This window comes from Orcinus orca, chromosome 5 (assembly GCF_937001465.1).
Source record: "Orcinus orca chromosome 5, mOrcOrc1.1, whole genome shotgun sequence".
Taxonomy (NCBI): domain Eukaryota; kingdom Metazoa; phylum Chordata; class Mammalia; order Artiodactyla; family Delphinidae; genus Orcinus; species Orcinus orca.
In genome coordinates this window covers 81,260,736-81,282,182 of record NC_064563.1, presented here as the reverse complement: position 1 = coordinate 81,282,182, position 21,447 = coordinate 81,260,736, and the positions used below count along the sequence as shown (strand labels likewise).

General features: G+C 40.9%; 1 protein-coding gene across 3 annotated transcripts in view; it reads right to left on the bottom strand.

The window, feature by feature from the left end:
- Positions 1 to 6,109: 6,109 nt before the first annotated feature.
- PARP9 (poly(ADP-ribose) polymerase family member 9) overlaps positions 6,110 to 21,447 on the bottom strand; it is a 34,734-nt gene continuing 19,396 nt past the window's right edge. For all 3 annotated transcript variants that reach the window (XM_033403358.2, XM_049710443.1, XM_033403359.2), the window contains 4 exons: positions 20,895 to 21,260; positions 16,992 to 17,128; positions 16,203 to 16,377; positions 6,110 to 8,587 (listed from right to left, as the gene is read on the bottom strand). In XM_033403358.2, the coding sequence (XP_033259249.2) occupies positions 8,217 to 8,587; positions 16,203 to 16,377; positions 16,992 to 17,128; positions 20,895 to 21,260 (1,049 nt within the window). In that variant the 3' untranslated portion in view covers positions 6,110 to 8,216. The remainder of the gene's footprint in view (positions 8,588 to 16,202; positions 16,378 to 16,991; positions 17,129 to 20,894; positions 21,261 to 21,447) is intronic.

Here is a 21,447-nt window from a genome sequence, read left to right as displayed (position 1 = left end):
ACTTGTATGAGGCACAATGGTTAGTCCATAGGCAAAGCCAAAGATGTATTGCTAATGTTTATGATTACAATGCACTTAAACTGCACACTTTGGTCGCATCCCTCAGAATGATGCAACAATGGATGATCATTACTGTGACCTGTAAATCATGGTTACCAATATCAGTGAACGGGGAAAAAAAACGACAGAGACTATAGAAGTCGAATAATCTGTGCTGTATCCATTTGACACAATAAGCAGTGTTGCTTTCAGCCTCTATGTCGTTATGGGGATATATGGTTTTGTACTTTTCCCCCAACTTCCCACACCGATCATAAAAGATCCGGATTTAAAATTTTTTTTTAATTTTTTTGCCGTACGCGGGCCTCTCACTGTTGTGGCCTTTCCCCTTGCGGTGCACAGGCTCTGGACGCGCAGGCTCAGCGGCCATGGCTCACGGGCCCAGCCGCTCCGCGGCATGTGGGATCTTCCAGGACCGGGGCACAAACCCGCGTCGCCTGCATCGGCAGGCGGACTCTCAACCACTGCGCCACCAGGGAAGCCAGATCAGGATTTTTTTGTGTGTCCTGGGAGGTTTCCCAGGATGTAGGAATTTCAGTGCTAAAACCCAGAAGGTCAGGCAAATCAGAAGTTTGTCCCTCCTTCCCACCTGTACTGGTCAAATGTATTCCATTCATCTGGCCAGTACACCCATTCCCCTACTTGCTGTGAGTGCTGGCTGATAACTGTCAGCTGCCCCCTTCTCTGATGAATTGCAGGGCTAACAGGAGCCAGCTTGCTACAAGGCTCCCACTCCTTTCCCCAGGGACAAACCTCAGCCAATAACTGACATCAGAGTAAAAAAAGGCCAACCATTGCTACAGTGTTCAACTTACTCTAATGGTACTATGTGTGCTCTAGAGCCTCCCCATGTAATCAGACTAAAGCTAGTCTTCAACTGAGACAGCACTCTTACTAGCTTTTCCCCCTGCCTTAGACTGTCTCCTTATTCCTGAGAGCACTCTCCCAATAAGTCACTTGAACAAGAATCCCCATCTCAGGCTCTGCATCTAGGGAACCCCCCCTAGGCCATGATCCTAATGTGCTGTTTTCCATTTCCTTAATCAGTTGTCCAAGACCACTTGCTGAGGTTGGTCCATTGTTTTCCCAGTGATCTGCAATTTTACCTCTGTCATTCATATATATATACACACTCAGGGCTCCATATTGAGAAAAGTATGCCTATAGTCACATGATACTCAGAAAGTAAAAAGAACCAGTGAGCAAAAATGCAAGAAACAAATAGTTTAGACTTGAACATGGAAACTTGAATAAGAAATCAATTGTATTCTTTACCACATAAATTCTGATTTCTAAATGGTACTTAGCTCCTAATTGCAAATATTTACTGAAAATATTTTAATGTATCATAAAAGTATTGACACCGTAAAACCTGCAATGTGAAAAGTGCATCATAAATTTGCAGAATTTTTTATATATTTATATAATTTATATAGTATATATAATATATAAACTTGAGATATATATATCGCAACTATACAAATATATAAATGTATTATATAAATTTATGTATTTTGGGGGGTATTCAATACATATATGATATATATATTGGAGATACATATATTCTCAAGTTTCCATATAGGCACAGGTCTGTTTTGGAGCTTTCTATTCTATTCAGTTGGTCTGTTTGTCTATCCCTACACCAATAACACATCTTAATTACTGTAATTGTATAATAAGTCATAATATGTTGTAGGTCAAGTCACTTCCACTTTGTTTTTCTTCTTCAAATTGCTTTGGTTCTTCTTGGGCCTTTTTGTTTGCTATGTTTTATAATTACTCCATCAGTTTCTATGAAGAAAATCTCCTCTATTTTGATTGAAATTATATTGAATTGATAAGATTAATTTTTGGAGAACAGACATTGCTATTATATTGTCTTCCTCTCAGTGAGGATATAGTATATCTCTCCAGTTATTTAGGTCTTCTTTAATGCTTTTCAATGACGTTTTGTAATTTTTTTCGGAAGTTTTTGTACTTTTGTTAAATTTAATTCTAGTTACCTTATTTTTTTGCTGTTGCTATTATACTGGTTAAAAAAAAGCCTTTACATTTATTGTTTTTCATGCATAGAAATTAAATTGACTTATATAAATTTCTATTTAGAATCTTGCAGAGTGCTTTTACTAATTCTAATAATTTGTCTCCAGATTTTCTTGGATTTTCTATAGACAATCATATTTTCTGTGATTTAATGACATTTTTGTTTCTCCATTTTTAGTGTTTTTTGTTTGTTCTTTAATGTGTTTGACAGGAGCTCTAATGCACCGCTGAAGGTGTGGTGATAGGAAGCATCCAGTGTCTCATTCCTCATTTTGTAGGGAATCACTCTAATGTTTTACCATGAAATACGATCCTTGCTCTAGGTTTTCAGTAGATATCCTTTTATGAATTCTTTACCAAATGATTTCTCTCTATATATTGAAATGTGCATACCCTTTAATATATTTATATGGTAAGTTACATCTTAGGTTTTCTAAAGTTAAACTATCTTTGCATTTCTGAGATAAACCCAACTTGACCATGATTTATTTATACAGAGCTGAATTACATTTATTAATACTTTGATGAGAATTTGTGCATCTATTAACATAAATGAAGCAGTCTGTACTTTTCCTATCTTGTACTGTTGTCTATTTTTGGTATCAAAGTTAAACTAGCTCTGAAAAATTTGTTGGGGAGGGTTCCCTATTTCTGTTCTCTAGAAGATTTTATGTTTATAATTCCAGAAGATTGGAATTATCTGTTATTTGAAGATTTGGGAGAACTCACTAGTTAAATCATCTTAGCCTGTTGTATTTACTTGTTTACTTGTTAGGAAAAATTTTAATTACTAATTCAACTTATTTAATAGATATTAGAAAATTCAGGATTTCTAGTTCTTCAGTCAATTTTGGTAAGTTGTTTTTTCTAAGAAAATCTATATTTTGTCTAAATTTTCAATGTATTAGCATTAAATTGTTTTGTCTATTTTTTTAAATTTTTGCAAAGAAACTGCTATTGACTTTATTACTTTTCTCTGTTGTATGTTTTTATTTAATTACTTTCTGTTTTTATTCAAGTTTATTTTGATTTTCTTTTTTTTCTTTTTTTAAAATTTATTTACTTTATTTATTTATTTTTGGCTGTGTTGGGTCTTTGTTGCTGCTTGTGGGCTTTCTCTAGTTGCAGCGAGCGGGGGCTACTCTTTGTTGCAGTGCGCAGGCTTCTCATTGTCAAGGCTTCTCTTGTTGCAGAGCACAGGCTCTAGGCACATGGGCGTCAGTAGTTGTGGCACGCAGGCTCAGTAGTTGTGGCACACAGGCTTAGTTGCTCTGCTGCATGTGGGGTCTTCCCAGACCAGGGCTCAAACCCATGTCCCCTGCATTGGCAGGCGGATTCTTAACCACTGTGCCATGAGGGAAGCCCCTGATTTTCTTTTCTTACCTTAAATTGGTTACTTAACTGATTAATTTATGCCTATAGATTTTCTTAATATAAGCTTTAAGGTTCTATAACTTAAGTACTATTTTAGTTTTATGTCAAAAATTGTATTAGTAATATTTTCATTAACATTCAGTTCTAAATATTTTCCAATTTCTGTTGTTTTCATGACCCATGAGATGTTATTTTGAAGTGTATATCTTATTTCCAAATGTATTTATTTTTAAGCTATTTTTTTTTATTGATTTCTAAGTTAATTACATGATGGATGATGGTCAGAGAACACAGTCCAATAGAGAATATCTTAAAAGTGTTGAACTTAGAATATGGTCAATATGTATAACTGTTCTGTGTATACTTGAAAAGAATATATATATTCTCTAATTGCTGGGTGGAGGGTTCTGTATATGTTCATTAGGTTAAAACTGTGTTCTTCAAATCCGCTATAGTCTTGCTATTTTTTTTAACTGAGTGTCTGCTAGGTCCTGAGAGAGCTGTGTTAAATCTCTAAGATCTTGGATTTGTCATTTTTCCAGTAATTCTGTCAGTTTTTGCTTTATGTAGTGTGAGGCTATGTTATTACCTCAATTACCATCATTATATGCCTATCATTATATCTATCCCCAGTTAATTGAATCTTTTGTTATTGAGTAGTCATTTATCCCTAATAACATTCTTTAACTTAAGGTTAAACTTTGGGATTTGTTTGTTCTTATTTTTCTAATTCCTTAGGTGTAAGTTTAGATTGTTTGAGATTTTTCTTGTTTACTGAGGTAGGCTTGTATCACTATTAACTTCCCTTTTAGAACTGCTTTTGCTGTGTCCCATAGATTTTGGATCGTTTTCATTTTCATTTGTCTCCAGGCATTTTAAAATTTCCTCTTTGATTTCTTAAGTGACCTATTGGTTGTTTAGTAGCCTATTATTTAGCCTCGATATGTTTGTGTTTTTGGCAGTTTTTTCCTTGTAATTGACTTCTAGTCTCATACCATTTTGGTTGGAAAAGGTGCTCAGTATGACTTCAATCTTCTTAAATTTACTGAGACTTGTTTCATGGCCTAGCACATGATCTATCCTGGAGAATGTTCCATGTACACTTGAAAAGAATGTATAGTCTGCTGCTTTTGGATGGAATGTTCTATATATATCTATTAATTCCATCTTGTCTAATGTGTCAATTAAGGCCAATGTTTCCTTATTGATTTTCTGTCTGGATGATCTGTCCAGTGATGTAAGTAGGGTGTTAAAAGCCCTCTACTATTATTGTACTACTGTCAATTTCTCCTTTATGTCTGTTAGTATTTGCTTTATGTATTTAGGTGCTCTGTAGTTGGATTTTTAATATCCAATCTATCTGTGACTTAACTAGCAAGTTTAGTTCAAATTACACATATTATGATCACTTACGTATTTGGAACTATTTCTTCCATTTTGTGTTGTCTCACTTTTTTTCCCTCTGATTCTTTTTTTCCGTCTTCCCTGATTTGCCTTTTTTGGATTTTTTAATTCTTTTCTTTTTTTTAATTTTAAAATTTTTGGTCTACTATTTAGAAGTTAGGTGCTTTACTTCTCTTTTAGTGGCTTCCCTTAATAATGCTAATCTCTTGAATGACACAAGGACTTTAAATCCCTTTAACTATTTAACTATATTCATTAATCCAACATTTTACATGGTTCATTTTTTCAGTATTTTATTTCAGTCTTATTTTATTCCACAAATTATTAGTTGTTTATAAAGACAGTGATTGTTTACCATTTACACATTTACCATTTTTTTGTTTATCATGACTTCTTGAAGCTTAGATTTTTCTTTGTTTTTTCCCTCCTCCCTGAATTATATCCTTTAAATTCCTTAAGTAAGAGTTTATCTTTTGTTGGTAAATTCAGTCTTCAGTGGTCTGAGAGTGTCTTTATTCAAGCATTAAGGCAAGGGCTTCCCTGGTGGCACAGTGGTTGAGAGTCCGCCTGCCAATGCAGGGGACACAGGTTCGTGCCCTGGTCCAGGAAGATCCCACATGCCGCGGAGTGGCTGGGCCCGTGAGCCATGGCCACTGAGCCTGCACGTCCGGAGCCTGTGCTCCGAACGGGAGAGGCCACAACAGTGAGAGGCCCGTGTACCGCAAAAAAAAAAAAAAAAAAAGAAAAAGAATTAAAGCAAAATAAAAGCTAATTACAGAATTCTAGGTTAACAGTTCATTTTTCTCAGCCCTTTGAATATATTATGCAAATGCCTTCAGGCTTCAGTATTAGTTTTCTATTACTGCCATAACGAATTACCACAACTTTAGTGACTTATAAAAGCACAACTATACTGTCTCACAGTTCTATAGGTCAGAAGTCAGGCATAGGTCTCACTGGGCTAAAATCAAAGTGTTGGCAGGCTTCTCTCCTTTCTGGAAGCTTTTGAGTCCATTTCCTTGTTCACTCCAGGTGTTGGTAGAATTCAGTTCCATGCAGTTAAAGAACTGATTTCTCACTTTCTTCACTGGTTGTCAGAGGCCACCCTTAGCTCCTAGAAGCTTCTCACTGGTCCTCGCATCTCAGAACAAGCACAGGGCATCAAATTTTTCTCATGCTGCCATATCTTATGTGATTAGATTGGGCTGACCTGGATAATCCTGGTTAATCTTCCCATCTGAAGGGTAACTTTATTTTTTTTAACTTTTTATTTTATATTGAGGTATAGCCAACTAACAATGTTGTGATAGTTTCAGGTGCACAGCAAAGTGACTCAGCCATACATATACATGTATCCATTCTCCCCCAAACTCCCCTCCCATCCAAGCTGCCACATAACATTGAGCAGAGTTCCCTGTGCTATACAGTACGTCCTTGTTGGTTATCCATCTTAAATATAGCAATGTGTATATGTTGATCCCAAACTCCCTAACTATCCCTTCCCCTGACCCTGAAGGGTAACTTTAATCACATCTGCAAAATGCCTTTTGCCATGTAAGGTAATATATTCACAGATTCAGGAGGTTAAGGTGTGGACATCTTTGCAATGAGCAGAGGGAGGACATTATACTGCCTACAACAAGAAATATGTTGTCAGTCTAATTGTCATTCTTTTGTACATAGCTTGACTGTTCCCTCTGCCTGCTTTTAAGATCACCTCTTTGGTGGCCTACAGTTTCATTATGTTTCTTGGTATGGGTTGTTTCTTTTCTTACCCTTGTGAACACTGCCTCTCCTCCATTATCTTTTGACATCTCTATTAAATATATGCTAGATCTTTCAAATCAGTCCTCTCACCCTCAACTCTGTACCACAGACTCATGCACAGGCGTGTGAACACCTCAGCCCTCATGTCCAAGCTCCATCCCTGAAAACACTCCATGGCCATTCTTGATGCAGACTGCGGCATAGTCTACCCTTGGGAGAGAGACCCAAGGAAGAGTCCTGGAAGTAGACTTGAAGCTGTGTAGGCGGGAAGTTAGAGTTCCAGGTACCTAGTGGGTGGCTTAGAAGTGAGGTGCGCAGGTTCCAAATGGACACATTCTCTTGACCTTGTGCATTCCTCACCTTGTGGAGATGGGCATGGCCAGAGGAAGGTTGAGAGTGAGACCCTCTCAAACCAGAAGTCCAAGGCGGGACTCCTCTTGCCCATATTCAAGGGCAGTAACATATGAGCCAATAAACATGCTTCTTTTCAGATGAAGAATGCTGGCTAAGGTAAGATGAGGAGGAGGAAGTATTCTAGACAAGAGGTTGAGGATGTGAAGGTCAGGGAAGTTTGGAAGTATAGAGAGATATTGATTTCAGAATAGGAAAGAGATGCATGCTGAGATTAGCTGGCCACTACATTGCAGAAATCTGAAGTCAAATATGGCCACAGTCACAGCAGATTCAGCCTTTTTAAGAGCTCGCTGCACAGAATACTCTTCCAACTGTGTTCCCAATGTGCTGCGTTCCTAATTCGCCTATCTTAAAAATTCTTCAGGTCTCAACTTGAGTTTCACTTTTTTTTAAAAGGACTTCCTCCCAACCCCAGATTAATTTATGCTTCTCCTCCTTAAATTTTTCCAAAGAATCTGTAATTCCTCTTTTGTTATACCGAGTCACACTTGTTAAGTTGTCCATAGCTGCCTTTCTGATTATTTCGGCTGAAAGCTTTAGGAAGACATTTGTCTTGTCCAGCATCGTAGCCCCAGCACCGAGAAAGTGACTGAAATACATACATCTGGTGACCAAGATATATTTGGTGAATTAATAATTTAGCCTCATGGTGCCTGAGTGGCATTACTTGAAATAGCTGAATCCAAAAGGGGTAGCAGTAGAATATTGGCCGTCTGGTGTCCTTCCACTGCAAATAAGTTCATTTTACACATAATTTTCAGAGCCAGTTACTTTGACAAAGGTGATTTATTTTGATATATAAAGCACTTTATAAGATTCTCTGGAAAATCTAAAATCATCTTGCCGTCTTAATATGTTACACTATGATCATTTTACAAAATATAAGGATTGGATTATATACTGGAAAATCTCTTCACTACATGTAAAACATTTTTGCTATGGTATTTTGCCTATGGTAAAGAAGATAAAAGGACAACTTGAAGGAGAGGGAGAGGTCCTAAGAGTGTTTTAGTTGTTATCTACCCACCCCAACCCCAAAAGAGGAAGACAAAGATGAAGGCGCTAAGATGATAGTTTATTTGACATATTCAAACCACTCTTTGAGTGGTTTCCTCCAAAGGAAGGTCATACCTGTTGTTAAAATGATGTGGAGGTTAATCAACAGAGCTGCCACTTGAGAGTTTCCTCCAAGGCTGCTGTGGAGACAGCATCATTTGTCCTGAGTAATCCTGTACATGATTTTGGGTGCAAGTCCACAAATACTGGGGCACAGCCTGTGTGTCACTAAAAATGACAAAGGTTTCAGGGCTGGAAACATTGTCAACCACACTGTCATGGCAGTCTACGGCTCCAGGATGCAAGGGTGGGGGAACAATATTTAACTCATGACCCTTGCAGAAGGAGCCTGTGAGTACTTCAGCCTCAAACACATAGATCAGCTTATCTGTGGCAGATGTTTTCTTGATCTGGTGTGCTACGTTTTTGAGGTTCTTGGTGAAGTATATTCCAGCTCCATATTTTGGGTCTGATAAGAGAAAAAAAAGTAAAGATTATTATGATCTGACAAATCACATTGCCTATTTGGGTACTAAAATGTATTCACTCCCTAGTCCTCCAAATAATCACCACTTCCTGCTCTCAAGTCCCTGTGTCTGTAGCAGAGACACCCAAAGTTGTTCACTTGTGGCAAATTAACACTAATATCATGAAAATAATGATAGCTTACATCTTAATATACCATTAGAGTTTATAGAGGAGTCTATGATTTACAAAGCATTTTTACATTGATTATCTTCAATTAATACGTGATTTGGGTAGGGTCTCCATATAGCATGAAAAATCTGAGGTTCAGTGAGAGTATGACTTAAGCCAACTTACCAGCCGAGCAGCTAATAAAGACAGCATAATGTAGGGAAGGTTCTGTTTCTATTAGAACATGGCCTGACTTCTACAAGCTACAAATAAGGATATGTCTAGAACTCTTGAGAATAGAGCTAGTGAAAAAAGCATGTAAGAAAGGCAAAGTGTCTTCCAAATTCATGGACAGCATTACACGAAAAATATGTCAAAATAAGGGGGATGCTGAGCATATGAAGTAACGTTAGTGTGCATGCTACATTGTTCAGGAGGAGACACTCTGGATTTTGGGGACACAGACATCTGGTTACTAGAGGGATATTCTCTACTGTGGGGCAGGGATAGGTGTGGTAATACCAACCTCAAATAGGAGGCAAAGATGAGACTTGGCTCCTCATCTACTGGCGCTTAGTCTAGGGATTTTTCCCTGTTCCAAAAGCTAATCCAAATAGATGAATCTCTAACTGAGGGATGTCAGTATTGACCAGACAGATGGAAGGAGCATTTGGAGGGTTCTAGCAGCTTCCCTGGTGTCCCTGAAATCACTCCATATAATCATTCACCTGCCCCATTAGTTCTGGCCCTTGAGACACACCCCAGTGAGGAACAGAAACCTCTCTAGATCTGAGGCTTGAAGTCACTTTACTGGGTATGAGCAAGTGTCCTGGGCCTGGACACAATGCGGGGCGCTAAAACTCTGCCCGTCTGTTAGACAGCATGGCCGAATATTAGAGAAAGAAAAGGTGTGTCCAGCTCCCTGAACCTCAGCCACAGTTGGAGGCCGACCCCGTCACATCCCAACCCCTCAGCCTGACTTCAGACCAAGCCCTGAGGCAGTTACTGAATGAACCCTGTCACAGAAAGACTCCTAAGGCTGGACTGAGCCTAGAACAGTCTGGGCTCTGGTCCATGTTCTCCCCTCCCTACACCCCAGCCCACAGTGGCCTGTAACCTGGGAACTCTGCATCCATACACATAGACAGGTCCTGGTTTCAGGGTGGCATCAGTGGGGCCATGGACACTGAGAATGGCTATCAGGCTTGGGGCCAGTCCCAGAGCAGGTCAGTGGGGTGCAGGGAACCACTGAGAAGCAGCATGAAGGCTGGGGCCAACAGAAATAGGCAGTGATCACCCAGAGCATGAGCCTGGCAAAATAGCCCACAGAGAATTTCTACATGCTTTTGATCTAGGTCCATGCTCACCAGGAAGTTTTCCATTCATCAGGCAACCTTAATACTGTGATACAAGGAGGATGTGCCCTATTCCAACCACTGGAAATGAATATTCTCCACACTGATATATATGCTTGTCATCTGTCTTCTCTTCTCTGGAATATTAAGAACTCTCAGGAAGCTGAGGGCCAAAATCTGGTCCTCAAGGTAATAATCCCTGCTTAATGCCCTCTCTACCCCTATTAGAGGGGGGAAAAAAATGAAAACTTCTTTGAAGCCATATTCTCTCTCCCTCCTTCCCTTCCATTCTTCCCTCTCTCTTTCTTTACATTTACTTGGGACATAACCAAACACTGTTTCAGGTTCTAGAGCAGCACTGAACAATAGAAGTGTAATGGAGGGCTTCCCTGGTGGCGCAGTGGTTGAGAGTCTGCCTGCCGATGCAGGGGACACGGGTTTGTGCCCCGGTCCAGGAGGATCCCACATGCCGTGGAGCGGCTGGGCCTGTGAGCCATAGCTGAGCCTGCGCATCCGGAGCCTGTGCTCCGCAAGGGGAGAGGTCACAACAGTGAGAGGCCCGCGTACCGCAAAAAAAAAAAAAAAAAAAAAAAAAAGAAATGTAATGGAAGCCACATATGTAATTTTAAATTTTCTACTCGCTGCATTAAAAAAGGTAAAATTAATAATACATTTTTAACCTATTATATCTAAAATGTTATCATTTCAACATGTAATCAACATAAAAATTACTGAGATATCTTACATTCTTTTCTTTGGCAGTGGTCTTTAAAATCCAGTCTGTATTTGATACTTACAGCACATCTCAATTCAGATTAACCACATTTTAAGTGCTCAATATCCACATGTGGCCAGTGGCTACCATGATGGACTTGAGCTTCAAAAGTGGCTAAGACATGTTCACAAAGAGAACTCCCCACATGTAAACAGATAAAGTACAGTACAATTTTATGTGGCAAGAAAATATTTTGAGATAAAATTCAAAGATTTCTTTTTTGGGGGTTTCTTCTTGCTCCTCGTTCCTCTACCCATTGAGTTCTTGCTACTTATCACCTCAGAGGCAAAAAGAATAAAATTTAGAACAAACTCAATTGAATATACATATATATGATATATACATGTATGTATACATAAATGACAAAATTATTTTTAATCAAGCAGAGAATATAGTCACAAAAGTCTGGCTTTCAGAGTTAGGTTTTCTGAGAGAGAAAAAGGAGTCTTTTTGAACCAAAAGGCTAAAAGCCTGAAGGATTTAGAGCATGGAGTTTATACCATATATGAGAGAGGAAAGAATACAAGATATTCTAAAGCAGTTTTCTTACTTCAAGATAAAAGTTTTGGGCTTCCCTGGTGGCGCAGTGGTTAAGAATCCGCCTGCCAATGCAGGGGACACGGGTTCGAGCCCTGGTCTGGGAAGATCCCACATTCTGTGGAGCAACTAAGACTGTGCACCACAACTACTGAGCCTGTGCTCCAGAGCCCACGAGCCACAACTACTGAGCCCATGTGCCACAACTACTGAAGCCCGCACGCCTAGAGCCCGTGCTCCGCAACAAGAGAAGCCACCGCAATGAGAAGCCTGCGCGCCACAACAAAGAGTAGCCCCTGCTCGCTGCAACTAGAGAAAGCCTGCACGCAGCAACAAAGACCCAACTCAGCCAAAACTAAATAAATAAATAAGTTAATTTAAAAAAGAAAGATAAAAGTTTTTCCTTCTACCTGGTAGTAAGAGAAGAATCAGAGAGGACATGACTAGAACTCTTGGAGACTCTGAGAACTGGCTCACTTTACTGCCTCACTCCCTTGAAAGAGCCCTGGGAGCCAAGATGGAGCAGAATAATAGAAATCTCAGAGAAACTGGGGAGACTTCCACAGCAGAAGGGACCATTGCCTGACCCCGCTGAGTGCAGCCCCTCACCCAGCCTGGCACTTGAGTGGAAAGTAGCAATGGCTGGGAAGATGTCCAGAACAGGTGAGGACAGCCCCCCGCAAGAGCCCGCATTTCAGCTTGGAGGATGAGCACACTCAAAAGTTTCCTGTGCTGCAGGAGGCGCACAGACCTGGCCGGGAAACGATTTCCCCCGGCATGAAAAACAGAGCAGCCTGTGTAGACACTACTTAAGAGCAAAGGGCATTGGAAATTTAAGTCTGGGAAGGTGCTAATGACCAAAGCCCAGGGTGGCTTACCTACCAGAGGACACTGGGGGCAGAGGACAGATGGGGGGCCATAAGCTAGACCACCCTCCCCACAATGCCTGCCCACCATCTAGAGCAATCTCAAGGATATTAGGAGAAGAAAGGGCAAAGCCTTGCAGGAACTGAGTTTAAACACCAAATGGGGACTTCCCTGGTGGTCCAGCAGCTAAGACTCCGGGCTCCCAATGCAGGGGGCCTGGGTTCAATCCCTGGTCAGGGAACTAGATCCCACATGCCACAACTAAGAGTTCGCATGCTGCAACTAAAAGATCCCACATGCCGCAACTAAGACCGGATGCAGCTAAATAAATAAATAAATATTTTTAAAAAACCAACCCAAATGGACTAAGAAAACTCTGAAAATGACTGAGTTCATCCTGAACTGTCAAGATGGAGTTTTCCATATCTGTGGACATGGGCGCATGAAAGCTAAAGTTCAGTTATAGAACCATAAAGAAAACAAGTCCCACACCTGAGATGTGTGGAACTGTAAATTTTTGTACTTGTTAGATTTACAGATGTAACAAAGCAATGAAGGAAGTACAGGAGCACACAGGGAAGCAACTTGCTGGGCCTGCAGGAGCTGCAGAAGGTGTCAAACAGGAGATGCCATTTGGACTATATCTTGAAGAAGGAAGAGGGAGTTCGCAGGACTAGAAAGGGTGAGGACAGAAGGCATTCCACATGGAAAGGCACAGAGGCATGAAAGCATACAGCACGTATTTAGGAAGCTCTAAGAAGTTCACAGCTAGTGTGTTGAGGAATGTAGTAAGCGATAAGCTGGTGAAATAACGTGGGTCCAAGGCCTTAAATGCTCTGCTAAGGAGTTCGGGTTTTTTACCTTGTAGGCAACTAAAAATGTAGATGTTAAACGGGCGTGTAATTTTTTAGCATGCTAATTCTGGTAGCAGAGTAAAGGACAGGTCAGATGGTTTTGAGGCAAGGAAAGGACCAGGTAATGGTCTAGGCTTAGGGGAAGATGAACTAAAGCAGTAGGAACAGAGAGGTAAGTCTGGACTGAGAATTTTATTGAGAATCACTAGAACTGCATGACTGCCTCAATATGAGAGTGAGAGAAAGGAAGGAATGGAGGATGATAAAGTTTCCAGCCTAGGAGACCTGGTAGATGGATGGGGGTATTAGCCAGTTTAGGGAGTATGGGGGGTGGGGTGGGGGGAGCCCCTTTCTTAAGGAAAAGTATGGCCAAGAAAAGCGTTCAGTTTGAGGTGGCTATGGGACATCTAGGTAGAGATGTCCAAAAGACAGAAATATGGGCCTGCGGGTCCGGAGAAACGTAGGGGGTTAGAGTTACAAATTTGCAAGTCATCACCATAGAGGTAGGAGTTGAAGTCATGGGAATAGGTATAATCACACAGGGGGACATTGTAGAGGAAAAAGAGCGAAGGTTCCTTCAGAACTCCAGGAAATACCAATATTTAAAAAAAGGACAACAGATGGACTCACTAGATTATAAATTATAAGGGCAGGAACTCTATTTTGTTTCACCGTTGTATCCCTCCCACCTAGCAAAGGGCCTGACTCTTAGAATGGTTTTCAATAAATACTTATGGAATGAATGAATGAATCCAATAAAGAAACTGCAAGCAGGCACATTCTTGCTGCATTCATCCAAGTCTTACAAGCAAGAGATGAATTCAGAATAGAACTGGCTAGAATGCAAGAAAGATAGAAAAAAATAAATAAAGCTTTGTTAATAGAAGCCCCCTCTACCAGCACATGGCATCTAAGTTTACTGAGAGTCCCATAATTTGGAACCATGCAGGTGTGAAAAAGCCAGGAGCCTTTACACTCCAAATGAAAACTAGGTTAAAAAAAATGAGTTTGCTCAGTGGTGACAAAACTGATGTCTCCAGGGTTTCTCAGGCACGTTCAGTTAAACGTTCTCACCAGACACATTGGCACAGGTCACATTATGAGTATTATCTCCCCACTGAGTCTGAATTGCCTGAATTCCCTCAAGACAGTAGCTGTTAAGCTAATGGCTAGGGAAGTGGGCGGAGCACAGAGGCCAGTAGGTAAAAGACCAGAATCTTGAGCTTAAAGACTAGATGGAGACAAGATATTTGGCTGGGTTAAAAAGACACAAACTTGACCAGAAACAAACAGGCCTCATGCTGCTTAGTTTTTAAAGGAATCGTATGGTTGAAAAAAACTACAAGTCCAGCTATCAGTAGCCTGGGAGCATTCTAGATCCCTAGGGCAATCCATAGACCCCTGGTAGGCAGTTCACCTAGAAATGACCAAGGGCGGCAATACGTAAGGAAGATTTTTCCCAGAGTGCAAAACAAAGGTCTTACTCCACTCCCAGAATAGAATACTACACCGGTCCAGCAGCACGTGGTTAGTGGTATAGACCAGTGACTTGTGTGCTTTCCTTTCTCCCCTTTCGAACTGGGAGTTTTTATTGCGGTTTTCCTGCTCCCTCGCATATCGTTGTGTAATGAATGTATTAGGAAAATTACCTTGCCTTTAAGCTTTAAGAAAGTACTGTCTGGACTTGAGGCTGATGATAAGCTAAGATGAGACTTTGTGACAGTCTTCCTTGGGAGGATGGTGTGTGTCTTAGCTACTTGGGGAAGAAATATGTGCACAGATGTTGGGTAGGCAATTAGCAGTGTCTACCACAGAACTGAAAAGAGGGCACTCGCCGGATTTGAAAAATATGAGGATTGTGATGTTCTCAGAGTAGTTTAAGTCGAAATAGGAGGGGCAGGGGTGGAGTGCAGAGATGCCAGTTACAATGGGTTTAGGAGCAAATGGAAGTCGTGAATTTTTAAGATTTTGCCAGTGAAAGGATCATACTGATCATCGCTTTCCTGGTTACACTCCAAGGCTTCTTGGTGGGGAATCATTTATCAATTTTTACCCCCAGGTGAAAAATTGTTCAGGTCCAATTTTTACCCTGGGTATTGCTTATGTTTTCTCTGGGGCAAAGAGATCATTTCCAGACCCTTTGCTTTCCAGAAATCAAGCCTTGGAGTAGGCTCTGCAGCAAGGATCATGCTATGTATTTGAAAGGTGAAGATCAAAAACGACATATTTAATGGACCAGGCAAAATCAAGCTGCCTCGCTAGTATCCTCCATGATGATTACTAAACTTCATAGCTTCTTATGGAGAGATTTAAAAGAGAAAATATAGCAGTAAAGTATGAAATATTTTTGCACAGCTGAGACATAGAAGCTACTACACGTAGAACCCCCATAACTAAGGTGATGCCTAATTCATTCGCTGGCAGCTACTGGAAATGAAGAGGATGGAAGAGAAAAGACCAGGGCTTCCCTGGTGGCGCAGTGGTTGAGAGTCCGCCTGCCGATGCAGGGGATGTGGGTTTGTGCCCCGGTCCGGGAAGATCCCACATGCCGCGGAGCGGCTGGGCCCTTGAGCCATGGTCGCTGAGCCTGCGCGTCCGGAGCCTGTGCTCCGCAACGGGGGAGGCCACAGCAGTGAGAGGCCCACGTACCGCAAAAAAAAAAAAAAAAGAGAAAGGACCAACTTTATTATATTCAGGAAAATGCTCTTTTAATTAAGGGAGGAAGATTGTTTGGTAGTGTTGATAATAATTTCGTTGAGATAAGAAAAAAAAAAGCTCCAGGGTGCTCTCTGCAGATAGGACACAAACACAGAAAGGGGAAAAACAGTGAACTGTAGCTCTTACTGCAAACACTTTCATCAACATAAGAGCCACCAGCCACAGTATACGTGAAGGAAAAATTTTAAATATGACCCTTTCCAAATAACTTTACCACTAAATCCCAGTTGTAAATGACCCCCTTAACAAAGCAACAAATGCTGTTAGTGGTGAGTCACCTGCTGATGTCTGCTCACCAATTCCCGCATAGAGTAACCCCGATTATGAGGGACTGACACCTACCGCAGGGCACGGAGTACATTCTGTGAAAGCCGACTCTGCATACCATTTTGCAGAACTGGTGTGGGACTTGCTGAAACAACCTGTGGCTCACAGGTTTCCCATGGGTTCTCTCTTCCATCATTTTCTTCCTTCTTTGGAAGGCAGCCATGAGAAGTGCATTGTCTACCTTCTCCACCTACAGCCCAAGGAAATGAAAAACTGAAAAAGAAACTGGAGAACTGCTACTTAAATTGCCTGCTACTCTGCTTCAAAAATAAAGGCACTTATGTGCATATTACTTTGCATGTGATTTGCTTTTCATATAAAGTTGCTAAGAGTCTCTCCTGGCCCCAACCCTCTCCTATTTTGACTTCTATCTCTTCAAAATTCCCTGTCCCTACTTCGATAAAAATTCCCTGAGCAATCACTATGTGATAGCTGGTAATGAAATGGTCAACTGCAGACACAGTCTTTGCCCTGTTAAAGCTCATAGTTTAGTGAGAGCTAAAAATAGGTAAATAATTATAAGTGTGATAAATGCTATTGCGTTTCTTTTATTTTGCTTCCAGACAGGCAGATAGCTTATCTCTGAGTCTTGGTCTATGCTTCCGTACATCCTGACATCATTTCTACCACTTGATTCCAATTATACCTCTCATACCTGCCCATCCCTGCCCTCCTTTCAGACTAATTCCTAGGATTCCAGGTCATTGAGCAGCTAGCTTAGAGACATTAGCAGGGGAGTTGTTCTTTTGGCTGTAGCACCAAGTGAGAGCAGATAAGTCAAATTCTTCCCTTAATTAAGTATACCTTTATAACCCACAAACCACAGTCTTCAAACTGTTTCTTTTGATCCTGAATTTCTCGAGTTGAAATCTTCAGGCATTTCAAAAGTGCATTTTCCTTCATTGGATTCTGGTTTTCTGGTTGCTGATCAGTCTGCTGCCCTGAAAATGAGTGACATAAAACTTTGTCTCAGTGCTCTGTGAGAGGGAAAGGTTTGTAAGGAAATTAAATGAGGGAATTCCCTGGCGGTCCAGTGGTTAGGACTCAGTGCTTTCACCGGGGCCTGGGTTCGATCCCTGGTCACGGAACTAAGATCCTGCAAGCCGTGCCACGTGGCCAAATAAGTAAATAAATAAATAAACAGAAATTAAATGAAACAAATTATAAAAACTTGGAGGAATATATAAGCAGTTTAACTTGTACGCCTCATATGTTTAGGACATGCAAGGACAGCTATAATACCATGAGAAGTCATAGGATAAAATAGGGGGTTAATAAATTTGTCCTCAGGACTTCCTTGGTGGTCCAGTGGTTAAGACTCCACACTTCCACTGCAGGGGGCTCAGGTTTGATCCCTGGTCCAGGAAGTTCCAGATGCCGTGGGGTGCGGGCAAATAAATAAATAAATAAATAAATAAAATAATCGAGCTCAAGAAAAAACGTTACATCCCATGGGAGGCAGAATCTCCCACAGAATAAATAAATAAATAAATAAATTTGTCCTCAGATGATTTGGATTATGAAGCTGAGGGGATAAGAGAAAAAAGAGCATTAATATATACTCCCCCCATCAATGCTGTAATGATGATATATAGTTGTATTGCTAATAGGAAATGTTTGTATTTCTAGCCAGGATGCCAATCAACAAAAAACATAAGCATAAGAAAATGTTAAGGGGTGATGGAAAATGGTATGACATTTATGTAATACTTCAAAGTTTTCGAAACAGTTTTGTATCTCTACCTCATTTGGGTATTACAAACCACCACTGAAATAATTAACACAGTTTTACAAATAGGGAAATTGAAACTCAGAGAAGTTAAGTGACTTGCTCAATATCACAAAGCTAATAAGTACAGATCCAAGATTATAAACCTGGCTTTCACCAGTGCTTTCTGTAAGGGGCAAGGCAGAATATTTAGTATATATGTTATTCATAGGCCACCCAACCAAGAAGAACAAAATTTGGAGATTAATAGTTTGTGGTGTCATGTCTTTCCTCCCTTCCTTCCTTTTCCCTCTTTTTCTTCCTTCTTTCCTTCCTTAACTTCTTTCCTACTTTACATTCAAGGGACAACCTTTTATTGCCCAAAGGAGCTCCTTACTGGACTAAATACACAGATGGACATATGAAAACACCAAAAAAGGCTTCTTTTCTTTCAGTTTACTTTCCATTTGACTTAAGACCAAGTATACTAAAATGACCTAATCCCTAGCACATTATCTAATTGAGTGGGCTCAATTTAACCACAAAAAGCAGATGATAAATTCAGAGAAACTTATAGAGGGCCAAGCTGTAAATCCAGAAAGCAGGAAAGCAGGAGGAACATAACTCCATAGCAGAGGAACACCAAAGCCAAGACATTTCAAAGAGACTGTAAATTAAATCTGGAGAGCAATAGCTCACATTTATAAAGTATAGTATTAGAGTTCAGTTCTCTTGAGTTCAGCAAACATTTACTGAGCTCCTATTACATGCCAGGCACTGAGCTGGGCACCGGAAACTCAAAGATCCACGAAGTCCTGCCATCAGAAACACTCACCAGGAAGGATTAAAAGAGAACCATAAAAGAGGAGCATATGCCTAACTTCTATTATTTAAAACATACTGTTCTGGTGGATAGCTGATGCTCCCTGTAGTAATAACTCATTTGAAAATTACCCATTTTGGGTTTGCCCAGTGGCGCAGTGGTTGAGAGTCTGCCTGCCGATGCAGGGGATGCGGGTTCGTGCCCCGGTCCGGGAAGATCCCACATGCCGCAGAGCGGCTGGGCCCGTGAACCATGGCCGCCGAGCCTGCGCGTCCGGAGCCTGTGCTCCGCAACGGGAGAGGCCACGGCAGTGAGAGGCCCGCGTACCGCAAAAAAAAAAAAAAAAAATTATTCATTTTGTTAATGTAGATCTTAACCTGATTAAGAGGGGGTGAGTCTCTATGAACCTCTGAAACGCTGCTGTAGAATAATATGCTTAGTCATCAACTGCCAAAAAATGCCACCTTGCAGCAGAGCAAGGGACTTAACATGACTAAATTGCCAACAGCTAGGAGAATGGGCCAACTTTACGAATGCAGTCAAAGTAATGCCACAGGCATTACAGGACATCAGTGTTATTTTCTACCTTGTTCTCTTGAGAAGTGTCAATGTCAGTTTAAACACCCACATTCACTATGTTTTAAGAGCTAAGTAGAAATCATAATCTTGGGTCTCATTCTTAAGTATTATTTTTGTCCATGTTTTTTGACATTGGGTTTTCTGTGGACTATGGATACAACATTTATTGCAAACTCCCACTCACTTCGACCATATCTGCCTGAACTATTTTTACAAACACATGGTGAAAATAAGACGTTCTCTGAAGTTTTACATCTGAATTTTTGCACTAAAGTCACTCTCCATGTTACAACCAGTGATCTTTCTAAAATACAAGTCTGACCTTGTCTTTGCTTAAAATCATTCAAGGCTCTCCATTTGTTTCAAGAAAAACTCTGAATACTTTCATGTGATTTATAAAGTCTTGCATAACCTAGGCCCAGCTATGGTCTGATTTCTTGAAAGTTTCTTTCTTTGCCTTACTAACTCCTACCTATTCTTCACTTCTCCATTTGTGACACATCCCCTGAGAAGCTTTCCCCTTACCTCCCAAGTCTGGGTTAGGTGCCTCACCTAGTTGTTTCCAGAGCACTTTCACCTTCCTGTTCATAACTAACCTGCTTACCTCTCAGTTTCCCCAGTTAGATTTTTTTTTTTTTTTTTTTTTGCGGTACGCGGGCTTCTCACTGTTGTGGTCTCTCCCGTTGCGGAACACAGGCTCCAGACGCGCAGGCTCAGTGGCCATGGCTCAAGGGCCCAGCCGCTCCGCGGCATGTGGGATCTTCCCGGACCGGGACACGAACCCACGTCCCCTGCATCGGCAGGCGGACTATCAACCACTGCGCCACCAGGGAAGCCCCCCAGTTAGATTTTGAGTGGGAACAATGTTCATCTTATCACTGTATCCCAAGCACCTGGCACAATGCTTCACATAACACGGATGCAATACACATTAGTTGAATAAATGAAAGAAATAAGCCTCAATTTCCCAAGACAGTATTTTCAATGGTATGATCTCTCAATTAGCTCTAGGGCTAAGTTAAAAGGATCTCTCCAGACCCAAATTCCCACAGTCATCCCGATGGGTTTTGCCCCATTGAATGAGTGATACTTGAGTGGACCTCACAGTACCAATGAAATTTACTCTGGTGGGAAGGCTCAAAGTAATTTTAGGGCTCCTAACGCTGTCAGCAATAAATAATTGCAATAAAACTCTATTAAAGAAATGAATTAAGTAAGTGGAATGTGTCTGCATTTGAATGCTCCATCTGCAGAATTAAGGATGTACTTTTTTTCCCTAGAGCCTGGTCTTGGGTTATCCTGGGCTTTCCTCGTAATTGCCTCTTAGGCAATCCATGTCATCATCAGTAAACCCAATCGTGTGTGTGTGTGTGTGTGTGTGTGTGTGTGTGTGTGTGTGTGTGTGTGTTCATTTACTAATAATTAGCCCTGCTGGTAGAAAGAGCCAAAAAACGGTTATAAAAGTTATGGCCTAACAGACCCAGCATGGTTTGCTCTCTCTCCTCTTCCATTCTATCTCTCACTCACTTACACACGTGCACGCTCACGCCCAAAAGTTGGAAGGGCTGACTTTCCAACTTAATTGAAAGTTACTCACCTGACAAGCTCCAAAGGATGCGCTCCTTTTTTCTTGCCATTTCCTCTTGAACTTCACACAGCATTAGTTCAATGTTCATAACTGCCTTAAAGAGGTCAGCCTGGGCTCCTTTAATCTCTAACTGTGCTTTTCCCGGGCTGATCATCTCTGAGATAGAGACACATGAGGTTTTCTGAAGCTCAGACAAATAGTCATGTTTCTTTTTCCCGAGGTAGAGGATATGCATATCCTCAATGATGTGGTAGTCCTGGAGGGTCAGTATCCTCTGGATCCACGCTTGGGCCTCATCTATCTTTTCCTGATCGGATCCCATCAGATTGAGGACAGGAAATCTATTTTCTCTCTTCTCTCTGGTCCCCTGGGGGACTGAAAACACTATCATAAGCAACCACAGAAGGCAGGTGGGTTTTAAACCAGTACAGAACAAAACACCATAGCCACTGTTTGCCCTGAGCATCCTTAGCAGTAGCAGCCTCAATTAAGTACCTATCTCTGAGAGCTTTGCTGGGTACAAAGAAAATCTAAATGTATAGTTTACAGTCTCCTTGGGGAC